The 13027-nt window shown below is 53.3% G+C and overlaps 3 protein-coding genes across 3 annotated transcripts; 1 reads left to right on the top strand and 2 right to left on the bottom strand.

Annotated features, from left to right (window-relative positions):
- Window positions 1-303: 303 nt before the first annotated feature.
- On the bottom strand, window positions 304-4874 carry RRP8 (ribosomal RNA processing 8). Its single transcript, XM_002708764.5, has 7 exons — window positions 4594-4874; window positions 3167-3512; window positions 1834-2287; window positions 1616-1745; window positions 1393-1499; window positions 1214-1310; window positions 304-990 (listed from the first exon to the last, which is right to left on the bottom strand). The coding sequence occupies exons 1-7, from the start codon at window positions 4690-4692 to the stop codon at window positions 871-873; spliced, it is 1353 nt and encodes a 450-aa protein (XP_002708810.1). The 5' UTR covers window positions 4693-4874; the 3' UTR covers window positions 304-870.
- A 549-nt stretch (window positions 4875-5423) lies between these two features.
- Window positions 5424-11595, top strand: ILK (integrin linked kinase). The gene is made up of 12 exons (XM_002708766.5): window positions 5424-5551; window positions 8800-8965; window positions 9135-9230; window positions 9431-9527; window positions 9608-9691; window positions 9797-9882; window positions 10023-10132; window positions 10240-10367; window positions 10456-10577; window positions 10668-10767; window positions 10880-11010; window positions 11187-11595. The coding sequence occupies exons 1-12, from the start codon at window positions 5463-5465 to the stop codon at window positions 11334-11336; spliced, it is 1359 nt and encodes a 452-aa protein (XP_002708812.1). The 5' UTR covers window positions 5424-5462; the 3' UTR covers window positions 11337-11595.
- TAF10 (TATA-box binding protein associated factor 10) lies at window positions 11570-12987 on the bottom strand. Its single transcript, XM_002708769.5, has 5 exons — window positions 12719-12987; window positions 12424-12578; window positions 12119-12183; window positions 11918-12032; window positions 11570-11736 (listed from the first exon to the last, which is right to left on the bottom strand). The coding sequence occupies exons 1-5, from the start codon at window positions 12948-12950 to the stop codon at window positions 11647-11649; spliced, it is 657 nt and encodes a 218-aa protein (XP_002708815.1). The 5' UTR covers window positions 12951-12987; the 3' UTR covers window positions 11570-11646.
- Window positions 12988-13027: the final 40 nt, after the last annotated feature.

Here is a 13027-nt window from a genome sequence, read left to right as displayed (position 1 = left end):
CTCAAGGACTTGGGAACTTACCACCCAATTTGGAGACCTGAGTTGAGTTCTGGGCCCCTGGCTTCAGTGCAGACCAGTCCCAGCTTCTGTGGGCATTTGAAGAGTGAACTAGAGGATGGAAGATCTCTGCTCTTTGCCTTTCAAATAAAAAATGAAAGGAAAAAAAAAGTCTCCACGTAGTGGATGAAATGAGCCTGTTCCTGAATTCTCTTACAATCTTTCTTAGTCAACAAATCTATTTTTCACCCTTCAACCTCCAACCCAGCTTAGGGAAGGTCTTCAAAGAACAAGGATTACAATATGTAACAGCCATAGCTAGTTTATTGAGCACCTCCTATGTTTCCAGCCCTGGCCATAGATTTCCTCAGTTAACCAACACAGCCTTCTAAGACAGGAATTATACCATGTTCCAAATGAAGAATATGATATTCAGAGATTAAGTGACCCCAGCTCTAAGTGGTGAGCCCGGATTGGAACTGCCTAGAAGCAAGAGCTGCCTGTCTGCGGCCTTGAGGGCTTGAGCAGATGGAAACAGAACAAATAGAAGCTACGTGGCTTTAGAGAATTGGAAAGAGGAGTAAAACCCAGAGATCCCTGATCTCCAGACAGTCCAGTTTTCATGCTACCTAAGGTGACACATGATTCCCGGACAGCTCCAGGTTCTCATAATAAACTCCTTATTCTTTAGCTAGCCAAAGTCACATTATGCTTCTAAGAAGACTTCACTGGGGCTGAGCTGAGCCACGGTGTTATCACACTTTGCTCATAGGCCAGAGGGAGTGCGGTCTTGGCTCACCACCTTGCTTGAGAGTCTTCACCATCCTGAGCCTGGAGTCTGAGCCCTGCCTCTCCTTCCAACGGGCGTCCAGGTCACCTGCGCTTGTAGAGACACGGCTGAAGCTTCAGTCCTGAGAGCTGTGCCTTGGGCCCTACCCGAGGAGGCCCAGTTTTTTGAAAATCAAACAGGAAGAAGTGGCTGTTGCTCAGGTCCTAGGGGCAGAAAAGACCCAGTGAGCTCCAAATCCTCGCACTAACTCCTCAGAACACCTCCCACCATGTCCTGGCCCTGCCCAGAAAGCTTCCCAGGGCTCCACTGTGAAGTGTGCCCCAGGGAACACTTGCTGTCCTGTGCCTATGGGCTCCTTCCTGAGTACCATCACCCTGAAAAGGGTCACACATCAGACAATAGGGACAGATCTCTCAGGACTCTCACCTTGGAGATGACCTTGAAGCCCAGTTTGCTCACAGCCCCCAGAAAGTTCCGAACATCTTCAAAGCGGCTGCTGACCTCAGCCACTTTCAGGAGACCCCTGTGAAGGAGAAGTTCTACGTTAAAACGCAGACTCACACATGCACACACATAACATGCATCTGGGGCCTGGGGACTCCTACCCTGGTTTCAGTACTCGATTTGCCTCTTCTAAGAAGTCCCTGATGTTAGTTCCCATCAGTGAAAGGCAAAACACAGCCACGTCCACTGACTCGTCCTCTAGAGGCACCTGTGGGTTGAAACACATTGTGCGAAGGAGAAAGCCAGCACTGAGGGCTAGGGCTGGAAGGGTTACAGGTTAGTATATGGGCCTAGAGCAGAGGCCAGCTACACAGAGGGGCTTACCTGCGCCATGTCACACACAGTGACCCTGGGGTCCAGAGAGGCCAAGTCAAAACAGTGCACAGGGTTCCGGATACTTGAGGCCAGGCGGCAATCCCCACAACCAAAGTCAGCCACCACTAGGGATGCAGGCCTGGGAGCGGAAGGCAGGAGTCACAAACTGGTCAGGCATGGGCCCAGGACTGACCCACATTGCTCCTCAGTGCCCAACCCCCATTCACCGATGGCGAAGATCCCTGGCAATGCGGTCCACTGGATGCAGTGGCCACTTCTTCACTTGGCTCTGGAAGCCACGGTGGTAGAGGAGAAAAGCCTCAGGGTCTTCCTGGAAGAGGCGTTGCGCAGCACTGCTGGGCGTTGAGTAAAGTTGTTCATTGAGGTAGCGAAATCGGGCCCCGTCTAGCCTCTGCGCCATGCGGGCTCGGAGGGCCTCAGCACGAGCCTCGTGGCTGTCTGGCTTGGAAACAGAAGGTACCTCTGTCTCCTCTGTGGGGGCCTCAGCTGGAACCTGGTCTGGAGCCTGAGCTGGCCGAAACTTGTTCTTGTGCCTCCGCTTGTTCTTTTGCCGGTTCCGCCACTGCTTTCGAGTCAAGGTATGGGAGGGTTTAGGGCAAGAGGACTCAGGGCTTGACTTGGGTGGCCCATTTGTAGCACTACTCTTCTGGATTTGGGAATCTGCAGAAAGGGAGATGGTGTATTTGGAATAAGATCCCCTAAGGGGCTGGCCCTGTGGTGCAGTGGGTTAATCCTCCGCCTGCAGCACCAGCATCCTATATGGGCACCGGATCAAGTCCTGGCTGCTCCTCTTCCAATCCATCTCTCTGCTATGGCCTGGGAAAGCAGTAGAGATGACCCAAGCCCTTGGGCCCTACACCCATGTGGGAGACCCAGAAGAAACTCCTAGCTCCTGGCTCCTGGCTCCAGACTGGCGCAGCTCTGGCCATTGCGGCCATTTGGGGAGTGAATCAGCAGATGGAAGACCTTTCTGTCTCCCTCTCACTGTCTGTAATTCTGCCTCTCAAGTAAATAAATAAAATCTTTAAAAAAAAATCCCCTAAATTCAGAGACTTGGTCATCGTCTTTGTCCTCATCTTTGAGACAAAGACGACTGTGGTCCAGATAAAAGTACTTCTTCTTTATTTGACAGGTAGAGCTATAGGCAGTGAGAGAGACAGAGAGAAAAATCTTCCTTCTGTTGGTTCACTCCCCAAATGCCCACAATGGCCAGCCCTGCGTCGATCCGAAGCCAGGAGCTAGGAGCTTCCTCCTGGTCTCCCATGTGGGTGCAGGGGCCCAAGCACTTGGGCCATCTTTGACTGCCCTCCCAGGCTACAGCAGAGAGCTGGACTGGAAGAGGAGCAACTGGGACTAGAACCGGCGCGCATATGGGATGCCAGCGCTGCAGGCAGAGGATTAACCAAGTGAGCCACGGTGCCTGCCCCTAAAAGCACTTCTTATTGCCTAATTCCAACCCTAATGGTGGCAGGGCACCCTCTGTTGCATGCAGAACCAGGAGACCTCCTCTCCCACACATATATATACACCAAATGGTACCTGTTTGGTCAACACTGTTCAGGTGCTGGGCTGGGTTCTGGCATTTCCTCTTTCTCTGTTCCTCAGCAGAGTCACTGCCAACAAGACCCCGCTTGCCGACCTTTTTCTTTCTTTCTACTTCCTCTCCCTCAGAGTCACGGCAAGGAGGGCCCTGCTTTCGACATTTCTTCTTCCTTCTGTCCCCTGATTCAACAGAGGCCCTGGCAAACGATGTCCTTTTAGGTTGCTTTTTCTTCCTTTCCACCTCCTCCTCAGAGTCACTGTCAGGTAGGCTGGGGGCTTGCTGGGAAAGAGATGCTGCTTCCAAGGCCCGTAATGTAGCCAAGAGCTGGCGGCGCTTGGGACCCTGGAGGAAAACAAGGGATGAGACGAGGGGACGAGGAGAATGGATGAAGCCTGTTGCATAAGAAAGGGAAAACGGGACCTGATTCAGATGATGGCAGAGGCATCTGGATTCTTCCAAGTCAGCCGAATTACCTTGCCACGAGGCCAGCCAGACCTGGAAGAACTTTCACGACACCATCCCGAGCTTTGGGAGACTGGAGGATAGACACCACCCACTCTACCTCCTTCAGGGGAGGGGAGGGGGCGGCGCCTGGTGGAGGAAGCAAGGGGGCCAAGGCTAGAGACTAGGAGTTGAACTGCCCAGCCCAGCCGTGCCTCCAGCTGACACTTTTCTGTTAGAGACAGGAAGGCTTCTGAACACAGGATGTCATGCTCGTGGGTGCTACGTATGCCTCTAGCTGCAGCGTAGAAAACAAGCCGAAGGGGCTGCAGACAGACAGAAAGGTGGGCGGCCTGGACTGTGGCTGTGGGCTGAAGGGATGACAGAGAGGGAACGAGGACGGCGGAGTCCACGCTGGAGGCTGAGGAGGCACAGCAGCCTTTCAATCAGGGGCTCAGAGAAGCAGCTCTGCCGTCTGGGAGGCTGACCCTGGGTTGAAGTCCTGCTGGCTGGTCCTTGAAGGTTCTCAGTTCCCCCCTACCATCCGCTGAACAGCGAGACTGACAACCATTCACTGTCACTTCCTCTCTCCAATCCGCACCGCAGTGAATAACCACTGAATGCAAACCTGGAGAATTAACTGCTGGGAACACTTCACCGACGTCCCTCTACCCTCAACATACACAAAACTTTTAGAATCCTGCCTTTTCAACAACATCCCTTCTCATCTGCACCCTGTGCTTCAACCAAGGCTCACTTTTTTGTGTGATTCTAACAGAACACATTCCCTTGCCCCAGGGCCTTTGCATGTATATCCAAGGAACCCTCTTCACCTCACCAACTTCTGTTCGCTGCCTCTCTCTCAACTCCAGCGTCATTTTCTTTTGGAACTACTAGGATCTTTGAGTCAGTGCCTCCAGGCTTGCTCCGATCTGGGATCCGAAACAGCTCCCATTGACCCTGCGCGGCGGGAGCCACTCACCTTGATTTGCGAAGGTGGCGCCGGCCGAGGCCGTGAGATCACGGGCCTTAGGCCTGTAGCTACTGGGGCCGCCTCGGCCCACTCAGGCTCCTCGAACATGCGGGCTGCGGCGCAGGGTCCCGAAGCCCACTCGCCTCTCCACGTGCAGAGCGCTTACCCAGGAGGTAAAGCGCCCAGATCCGATCGGATCCGGAAACCAAAGAGTGAAAGCCCTATGTGGCTAGAACGGCCGGCGCCGCGCAGAAACCATCGAGATTTGGACACTAGCGGGCTAGAAGGGCAAGGGAGGAGATAGGAAGGGAAGGAGGCCCGCGCTGGCCCTAGAGGGCCAGGGGCGGGGCGGGGCCGGTCAGCGGGCGCGGCCGGACGGGAGTTCCCCGGAGAAGGCGCCTCCAGCCCGAGTCCCGGTGAGTGAGTGCGGGAGGACCCGCGGCCCCTGCCCAAGAGTGAGGCCCAGCCAACCGATCACCCCTCACTTTGCACGAGTTCTAAGTAGGGAACGGAGGCAATCCCCGAAAAGGACCCCGATCTCCTCCTCCCCAGGGTAGACGGAACTTGTACCTCCCCCTCCCCCAGCCCGTTAGTGGGTCCCGGTGCCTGGTCTGTGACATCCGCTCAGGAGATACCATACCACTTCTTCATCACTCCCTGTCCTGTCGGGACCCGCCTTTCTCTCGCGCCCAGGCTCATCTCGCTGCTCGGAACTCCTCCACAGACCCCCAACTAGCCAGAGACGCAGCGCCCAGCCCCCACCCAGATCTCCAAAACTTATTTCCTGTAGCGGACAAAGATTGAGGTTCATCCATTTCCCTGGGTCCTCACAGTCCGCAGGCTTCCCCAACCCCGGGGACTCAGCGCCGGGACGTGCTATGGACGACATTTTCACTCAGTGCCGGGAGGGCAACGCGGTTGCCGTGCGCCTGTGGCTGGACAACACCGAGAACGACCTCAACCAGGGGTGAGCAGAAGCCGCTGGTGGGTGAGAGGAGGGCTAGAGATCTCCTCTCCGCTACGTGGGGTGCTCACGTCTAGTGGGTGCGGCTCACTTTGCCATCCAGTGTGATGAGTGATGAGTGTGAACCACAGCCTGTCTGGGGCAGAGGGGCTCCACAGAGGGAGCAGTGTTTGAGCTGAATCTTGATTACTGAGTTTTGCAGGCAGAGACAGCAGAGAGCTTTTCAGTGCACAGCATGTGTAAAGGCTAGAAGGCAAGACAGAGCAAAAGGTGCCAGTAAATTGGCTGGAGGATAGAACTCTATGGGCTGAGGCACTGGGTGCAAGTGAACAAGCACAGAAGATAAGGCTGGAGAGGGCTGGATCGGATCAGGTAGGCATATTCAGGCTATAATAAGGCGTTCATTCTAACAGAAAGGTTTTAACATAGTGGGATGATGAGAGGATACATTTGTTAAATATTTTAGGATGCAGGTGGAAAGGAGCCAGTTGCCTAGTCCATTCTACAAGTGATAATCCTTGTGCTGGAATCGGGGCAGGTAAAAAAGAGGAGTGATCAGATTCCAGAAACCTTTAGGACGAAGAATTAGTGGACTTGTGGGAAGTCAGGAAGGTTAAAGGTGATGACTGTGGTTCTGGTTTGGGCACCTGATAGATGGTGGTTGCTCTTACTGAGATGGACAAGGGGTTTTATTCTAGACAAGAGACAGTTAAGGTGACAACACAGCAAGGTGGAAATGTTGAGTAGGTTGTCATGCAGATTTGGAGTTCAGGCATGAGCCCTGGTTTGGAGACGCAGATTTGGGAGATATTAGCAAGTGGATGATAACCTGAAGTCAGGAAAGTGAAGATGAGTGCCTCAGAAGAGTGGAAGACAAGAGGGCAGGGAATAAAAAGCCTGAGGCAGAGAAATGGAGCAACCAGAAGTTGAAGAAAGAACAGAAAATATGTGATTAAAGCTTATAAGATAAATGTTTTCATGAAGGGGGGGTGGTCAACACTAGCATAGGCTGATAGGTCAAGGAACATGAGCATTTCAGAGTAGCCATTGGCTTTACAGTTAGGAAGCCTGATAATCTCAGAGGGTTGGCAGGTGAAGGCCCCTGATCACATTAGGTTTCCCTTTTAACGAACTATACTTAACATCTTGTGTCCTGGGTGCTAATGTCACAAAATCAGACAGACTCTCTGCCTTCCAAGTGGCAGACTTGCCATTGAATTGAATGGGAGGTGAGGAAATAGAGAAAGTAAATGTAGATAAGTTCTTTAAGGTTGGCTGAGTTAGAAGGCAAGAAAAGCAGCACTGATCGTGATTCAGGGTGGTGGATTTTTATTTTTTCATTTAATATTTTACAGCCGGCGCCGCGGCTCACTAGGCTAATCCTCCACCTAGCAGCGCCGGCACACCGGGTTCTAGTCCTGATTGGGGTGCCGGATTCTGTCCCGGTTGCCCCTCTTCCAGGCCAGCTCTCTGCTGTGGCCGGGGAGTACAGTGGAGGATGGCCCAGGTGCTTGGGCCCTGCACCCCATGGGAGACCAGGAAAAGCACCTGGCTCCTGGCTCCTGCCATCGGATCAGCGCGGTGCGCCGGCCGCAGCGCGCCGGCCACGGCGGCCATTGGAGGGTGAACCAACGGCAAAGAAAGACCTTTCTCTCTGTCTCTCTCTCTCTCACTGTCCACTCTGTCAAAAAAAAAAAAAATTCTTAAGGTTGGGAGACTTTAGTTCTTAGGTTTCAGAGGTGAGGATCACCTATCGTCAGAAGTCTAGGCTTCAGTGATTCTCATTAGGCTCTATACAGATTTCTCCTTAATATTTCATCTGTTCCATTTTCTCCACATAATTCTCAAAAGGTGAAACAGTGCTGTTACTATTTGCTGATGAGGAAACAAGGGACTAAACAAAGTTGCCCAGTGGGCCTGCCAGCTTGGAAGACTGCTGCAGAAAAGCAAAAGGATGGCATTAATGACACTGGATGTTAGTGCTACTTTGAGGGGAGAGGATGGGAGGGGTGGCAACGTGCAGGGAGTTAATTCCCTGTAGGCCTCCTTGAGATCAAAGCCCAGGCCCTGTGGTAATGCAACCTGATGGTGGGCATAACCCTGTGCCCATACTTTTGCCCTCTGCTTTCAACCTGCTGTGGGGTTGACTGCTGGAGGTTAAGTCAGGGCACAAATTAAATGTCTAGGAAACAAGACTGATAGGCAGGGTGGTAACTGCTTCCTGGGATACCCACATCCGGAGAAAGCTTTTAGCTATTTTTGTGTGAGCAGAAGAGGCAGGCTGTGGGGGGAAATGATTAAAGGCCACGCCTCCCTTGGGCTGTAGGTACAGCTGTGAGCTCAGACCCCTGATGAGCTCTAGGTTCCGCCTGTAGCCCCCGCAGGGGAAGTGACTGCAGCACTAAAGCATCCGGAGGCTGCCTGCCCAGACCACGGACCGCCCCCAGCCCCGCCCCTTGGATCTGCAGTCGGGGACTGGAGGGAATTTCCTTTTATGGCCCCAGGCTGTCAGGAAGGCCCAGCTCCCACCCAATTGTTGTTTGTACACTTTTCTTTATAAAATACAGGTCCTTGAGAAAAGAGAAACCCCGATACAGTTTTCATTCTTAAGCAGCTATACTCATTTTCTCACTGTACCTGAGATTGCTAAATAGGGGAATTCTGCCTTGTGTGGTAATTTGTTAACTGTCTCATCAGTAATCAAAGGCATTTCTCCTTTTCATTATAGACCCTTCCAAAACATCATTTTAATTCCATTCCATTTTTAGATGTTGGTTTCAGTGCCCGAGCCAGACAGTAAGCTTGCTCCCTCCAGCAAGTGTGGCCTGCCTTTTACAAACACCCTTTTCCCCGTTAACATGCACTGGAGACCTGCTGTCAGTCCCTCAAGAAACTTACAGTCTAACAGGCAAGGCAGTTCCTTAACAGATTTTTACAATACTGTGTGGCAAGTGCTACAGTAGGAGGAGGTACAAGATGCAGCAAAAAACAGGACCAACAGACATTGCAAAAGGGATGCAGGAGAAACAATGAAATAGGGTCTGTCAGGGAAGAAACTGAGTCACTGGGTTATCTAATCTGGGTCATGGGTTGGGCATGAAGCTCAGGGCGAGGGCTGACCTGCACAGCTTTGGGAACTGAACGAGAACTGAAGTCCTTAAAAACGCCTTCCCAGAGAGTATAGGACTATTTTTTCATAAATAAAAGCCTTTGCCCCATCCAACCCAATTACCATTGCCCCTTTTTCAAAGGGATGATCATGGCTTCTCCCCTTTGCACTGGGCCTGCCGAGAGGGTCGCTCTGCTGTGGTTGAGATGCTCATCATGCGGGGCGCACGGATCAATGTGATGAACCGTGGAGATGATACCCCCCTGCACCTGGCTGCCAGCCATGGACACCGTGATATTGTACAGAAGGTATGTATGAACCCTCCATCACCCACATGATATACATGCCATATAAGGTCCACCACAGGCACTGGAATATACAGTAGAAAGTGTATACTCTTCTTCCTTTTCACACATCCTGATACGGAGAGCTCATTTAGACTGACTGTGCCTTTCTCTGTTTGGCCATGGGGCCCAGCTGTTGCAGTACAAAGCTGACATCAATGCAGTGAATGAGCATGGGAATGTGCCCCTGCACTATGCCTGCTTTTGGGGCCAAGACCAAGTGGCAGAGGTGAGTCCTTGGATTGGTGAGAAGCAACCTCTGATCCTGAGTGGAATACTCTGGAACCCTTAACCTGTCAGCACTACTGTGTGATAATTTATGGGGTTGTACACAGCATGTGTGTTTGTGTGTGTGTGTGTGGGGGGGGGTTGGCTGGGACTGCTAGGGAAATAGCAGGGGTCCTCATTACAACTATCTTTTCATTCCAGGATCTGGTTGCTAACGGGGCCCTTGTCAGCATCTGTAACAAGTATGGAGAGATGCCTGTGGACAAAGCGAAGGCACCCCTAAGAGAGCTTCTCCGAGGTCCAGCTCCCACCCGCAGCGTCTGTCATCCTGTCCGTCCCTACCACAGCTCAGGCTAAGACTGGTTTTTTTCCCCCCAGAGCGGGCAGAGAAGATGGGCCAGAATCTGAACCGTATTCCATACAAGGACACATTTTGGAAGGGGACCACCCGCACTCGGCCCCGTGAGTCACTGTTTGGAGGAGGAGGGGTGTAAGGGAGAATTACCATGGGTTCCTCGGGCTGGGTCAGGGTTGATGCTGGATATCTGACCTGTCCCTAATTCTCAGGAAATGGGACTCTGAACAAGCACTCTGGCATTGACTTCAAACAGCTCAACTTTCTGGCGAAGCTCAACGAGAATCATTCAGGAGAGGTGACCTCTGCCTTTCTTGCCCTTTTCTCTTTAATTGCACTCAAGTTACCTGCTTTACACCTGTTGTAAGTTTCCCTCCAGTTAGTGGGCAAAGACGTGCAGCCTTAATTAAAGCCTCCTAATCCCTACCTGTCCTTCAGTTGTGGAAGGGCCGCTGGCAGGGCAATGACATCGTGGTGAAGGTGCTGAAGGTTCGAGACTGGAGTACAAGGAAGAGCAGAGACTTCAATGAGGAGTGTCCTCGGCTCAGGTGGGGCAAGGCCTAAACTGCAAGCTACTGGTTCCAAAGAACCTTCAATAGCACTGAGGGGGATGACTTCTATACTAGCTCTCAGCCACACTCTCTCCCTCTCCCAGGATTTTCTCGCATCCAAATGTTCTCCCAGTGCTAGGAGCCTGCCAGTCTCCACCTGCTCCTCACCCAACCCTCATTACGCACTGGATGCCATATGGATCCCTCTACAATGTACTACATGAAGGCACCAGTGAGTAGGGATGCTGAGTTTCACTGGGATAGGGATGAGGAATGGTACATGAGCCTCTCCAAGTGATTTGACTCTTGTCTCTTCTTAGATTTTGTCGTGGACCAGAGCCAAGCTGTGAAGTTTGCTTTGGACATGGCAAGGGGCATGGCATTCCTACACACACTAGAGCCCCTCATCCCACGACATGCACTCAATAGCCGTAGTGTAATGGTGAGGCCACAAGTTCACTCCTGGCCCAGGCCCAATAGCCCTTTGCCTACCTAGAATAGGACTCACCTTCCACATACCTATCTTCTCCAGATTGATGAGGACATGACTGCCCGGATCAGCATGGCCGATGTCAAGTTCTCTTTCCAATGCCCTGGACGCATGTATGCACCTGCCTGGGTAGCCCCTGAAGGTGGGTGAGGGCATTGCATTGGGAGGTAGAGAATGACCAGCTGAGTAGCAGTGGAAGAAGGCAGAGACAGGACAGGCTAGGCAGCTGGAACAAATAAGCCCTATCTCTCCAGCTTTGCAGAAGAAGCCTGAAGACACAAACAGACGCTCAGCAGACATGTGGAGTTTTGCAGTGCTTCTGTGGGAACTGGTGACAAGAGAGGTACCTTTTGCTGACCTCTCCAATATGGAGATTGGAATGAAGGTGAGAGCAGATGTGCATACCCTTCTGTTGGGGCAGAAAAGATGGGTGTGGTGACAATAATTGTAGCTCTACCCACAGTTGTTCAGATACATAATCCTGTCCCAAGGGTCAGAGGTCTCTTCCTGTATGACACACTCAAATTCTGAAGCTCATCTTAATTTTCCTTGTATTCGCAGGTGGCACTGGAAGGCCTTCGGCCCACCATCCCACCAGGTATTTCCCCCCATGTGTGCAAGCTCATGAAGATCTGCATGAATGAAGACCCTGCTAAGCGACCCAAATTTGACATGATTGTGCCTATCCTGGAGAAGATGCAGGACAAATAGAACTGCAAGGTCCTTGCTGAAACTCCAAGGTGTCAGGACATGGTTGGGGGAGTGTAACTCCCCAAAGCAGTAGGCCTCTGGTTGCCTCCCCTGCCTCCAGTCATGGTACTACCCCAGCCATGGGGCCCATCCTCTGCCCCCATCCCTACCACTGTGGCCCCAAAAGGGGCTGGGCTCAGAGCTTTGTCACTTGCCACACGGTGTCTCCCAGAATGGGAGGGATCAGCCCCGCCTGTCACAATAAAGTTTATTACGAAAACAGGCTGGTGTGGGGACATGGGGATAGAGAAGTACATTTAGGTTGCGTGGCTCAGGTGAAGTAGTGCGGCTTCTTCACATTGATGCCATACTCGCTGAGGGCAGGGGTCAAGTCCTCCATGGTTAGAGTGTACTTGCGGTCCTGAGGGAAGAGGGAAGAGTACCAGCTGAGCACAGGAATCCGAGATTGAAGTCCCAGGTGGGTGATCCTGAGTAGCCTTACACCTCCCCTGGGACTTAGTTTCCCCACAGGGCTCTCAGGATAAGTTAAGCCTCCGCTGCTGTGGAGGGTAATTACTGGTTAAGTGAGCCTCCCCTCACACCTTGCTCTTGCTCCGGGAGCTGCCAGAGGCTGTGCCCTTCATTTTGCAGTGCTGTAGGGCATCGTTGGCAATATCTGAGATGAATTTCTGGGCAGCTAGGGAGATGAGCCGAATTCTAGAGAGAAAAAACTGGTATGAGAAGGAGGTGGACAACAACCTGCAGAAGCACTCAAAGCTCTAGCCTACCCTGGGTTTACTCACATGCGTGGGTCTGAGGCCTCAAAGCCAGCACGGTTCAAGTAGTAACCAGTCACTGCGTCTGGGATCTGAGAAATCAATGAGACAACTGTCAGCATTAGTCCTGCTCCCTGCTGGGCTGTGGGAGGAGGGTGAGGGAGAGAGGATAGGCCTGGCTATCAAGAAGCTCACAGTTTGGGTGGGCGGAGGGACTAAATCACAAGAGCTAGTAGGGGAGCAAATGTAAGATGACGCTGGAAAGCACGGAGGTGTGGCTGTAAGTTGGCGTGGATGCGGGCCAGATGGCCTTGTTCAGGCGGGAAGCCCACCGTAGGCGTATAGTCCTCCAGCTGCATCAAGAAGTCCACCAGAGGCGTGCTAGACACCACGGGCTTCACGTCTCCGTTGGCCGCGCTCGGTAGTACGTAAACCCCGTTAGACATCGCCCCCTCCGGGGGTGCCGCGCCGCCCGCCGACACCGGAGCTGGAGGAGAACCAGCAAACTGAGACACGGAGGTGACAGGCGCAGGGTCCCAGGCAGATCTGCCTTGTACCCTCAACCCTCACCCGCCGCGAAGCCCCGTCCAAGGCTCTTCCCTCACCCTCACCCGTCCCGGCCCTCACCCGCCCCGCGCCGTTCGGTGGGCTCCCCAGCCCGCGCCGCCACGGGTCCCGCGCCCCCGGCCGCGGCTCCAGCCCCAGGCCCCCCTGCTGTCCCCGCGGGGCTGGCCTTGTTCTCCGCGGCGGTGCTGGTGGGCAGCGCGGCGGGAGCCGAGACCGGGGGTGCCGGGCCCGGGGCCGAGGCGGCGGAGGCCGGCGCCGCCTCGGGGTCCGCGCCGGAGCCGCTGCAGCTCATCGGGCTGGTGGGAGAGGCGGCGAACAGAGCCGCTTCCGCTTCCGCTCACGTTACGCACACCCCAGAGTGACGTCACG

This window comes from Oryctolagus cuniculus, chromosome 1, assembly GCF_964237555.1.
Source record: "Oryctolagus cuniculus chromosome 1, mOryCun1.1, whole genome shotgun sequence".
Lineage (NCBI taxonomy): Eukaryota > Metazoa > Chordata > Mammalia > Lagomorpha > Leporidae > Oryctolagus > Oryctolagus cuniculus.
Note: the sequence above shows the minus strand (reverse complement) of the source record. Positions and strands in the feature narration are given on the sequence as shown.

What these genes read in the sequence shown, in the direction of transcription:
- RRP8 (XM_002708764.5), bottom strand. Translation starts at nt 4,692, where the DNA reads ATGTTCGAGGAGCCTGAGTGGGCCGAGGCGGCCCCAGTAGCTACAGGC. An exon ending in CGCCACCTTCGCAAATCAAG is followed by an intron (nt 3,513 to 4,593) that starts GTGAGTGGCTCC and finishes GTTTTCCTCCAG; the next exon opens with GGTCCCAAGCGCCGCCAGCT. An exon ending in GCTTCAAGGTCATCTCCAAG is followed by an intron (nt 991 to 1,213) that starts GTGAGAGTCCTG and finishes TTCTGCCCCTAG; the next exon opens with GACCTGAGCAACAGCCACTT.
- ILK (XM_002708766.5), top strand. Translation starts at nt 5,463, where the DNA reads ATGGACGACATTTTCACTCAGTGCCGGGAGGGCAACGCGGTTGCCGTG. An exon ending in ACCGTGATATTGTACAGAAG is followed by an intron (nt 8,966 to 9,134) that starts GTATGTATGAAC and finishes CATGGGGCCCAG; the next exon opens with CTGTTGCAGTACAAAGCTGA. An exon ending in CCTAAGAGAGCTTCTCCGAG is followed by an intron (nt 9,528 to 9,607) that starts GTCCAGCTCCCA and finishes TTTTCCCCCCAG; the next exon opens with AGCGGGCAGAGAAGATGGGC.
- TAF10 (XM_002708769.5), bottom strand. Translation starts at nt 12,950, where the DNA reads ATGAGCTGCAGCGGCTCCGGCGCGGACCCCGAGGCGGCGCCGGCCTCC. An exon ending in GAGGCCTCAGACCCACGCAT is followed by an intron (nt 12,033 to 12,118) that starts GTGAGTAAACCC and finishes TTTTCTCTCTAG; the next exon opens with AATTCGGCTCATCTCCCTAG. An exon ending in GCTCCCGGAGCAAGAGCAAG is followed by an intron (nt 11,737 to 11,917) that starts GTGTGAGGGGAG and finishes CTCTTCCCTCAG; the next exon opens with GACCGCAAGTACACTCTAAC.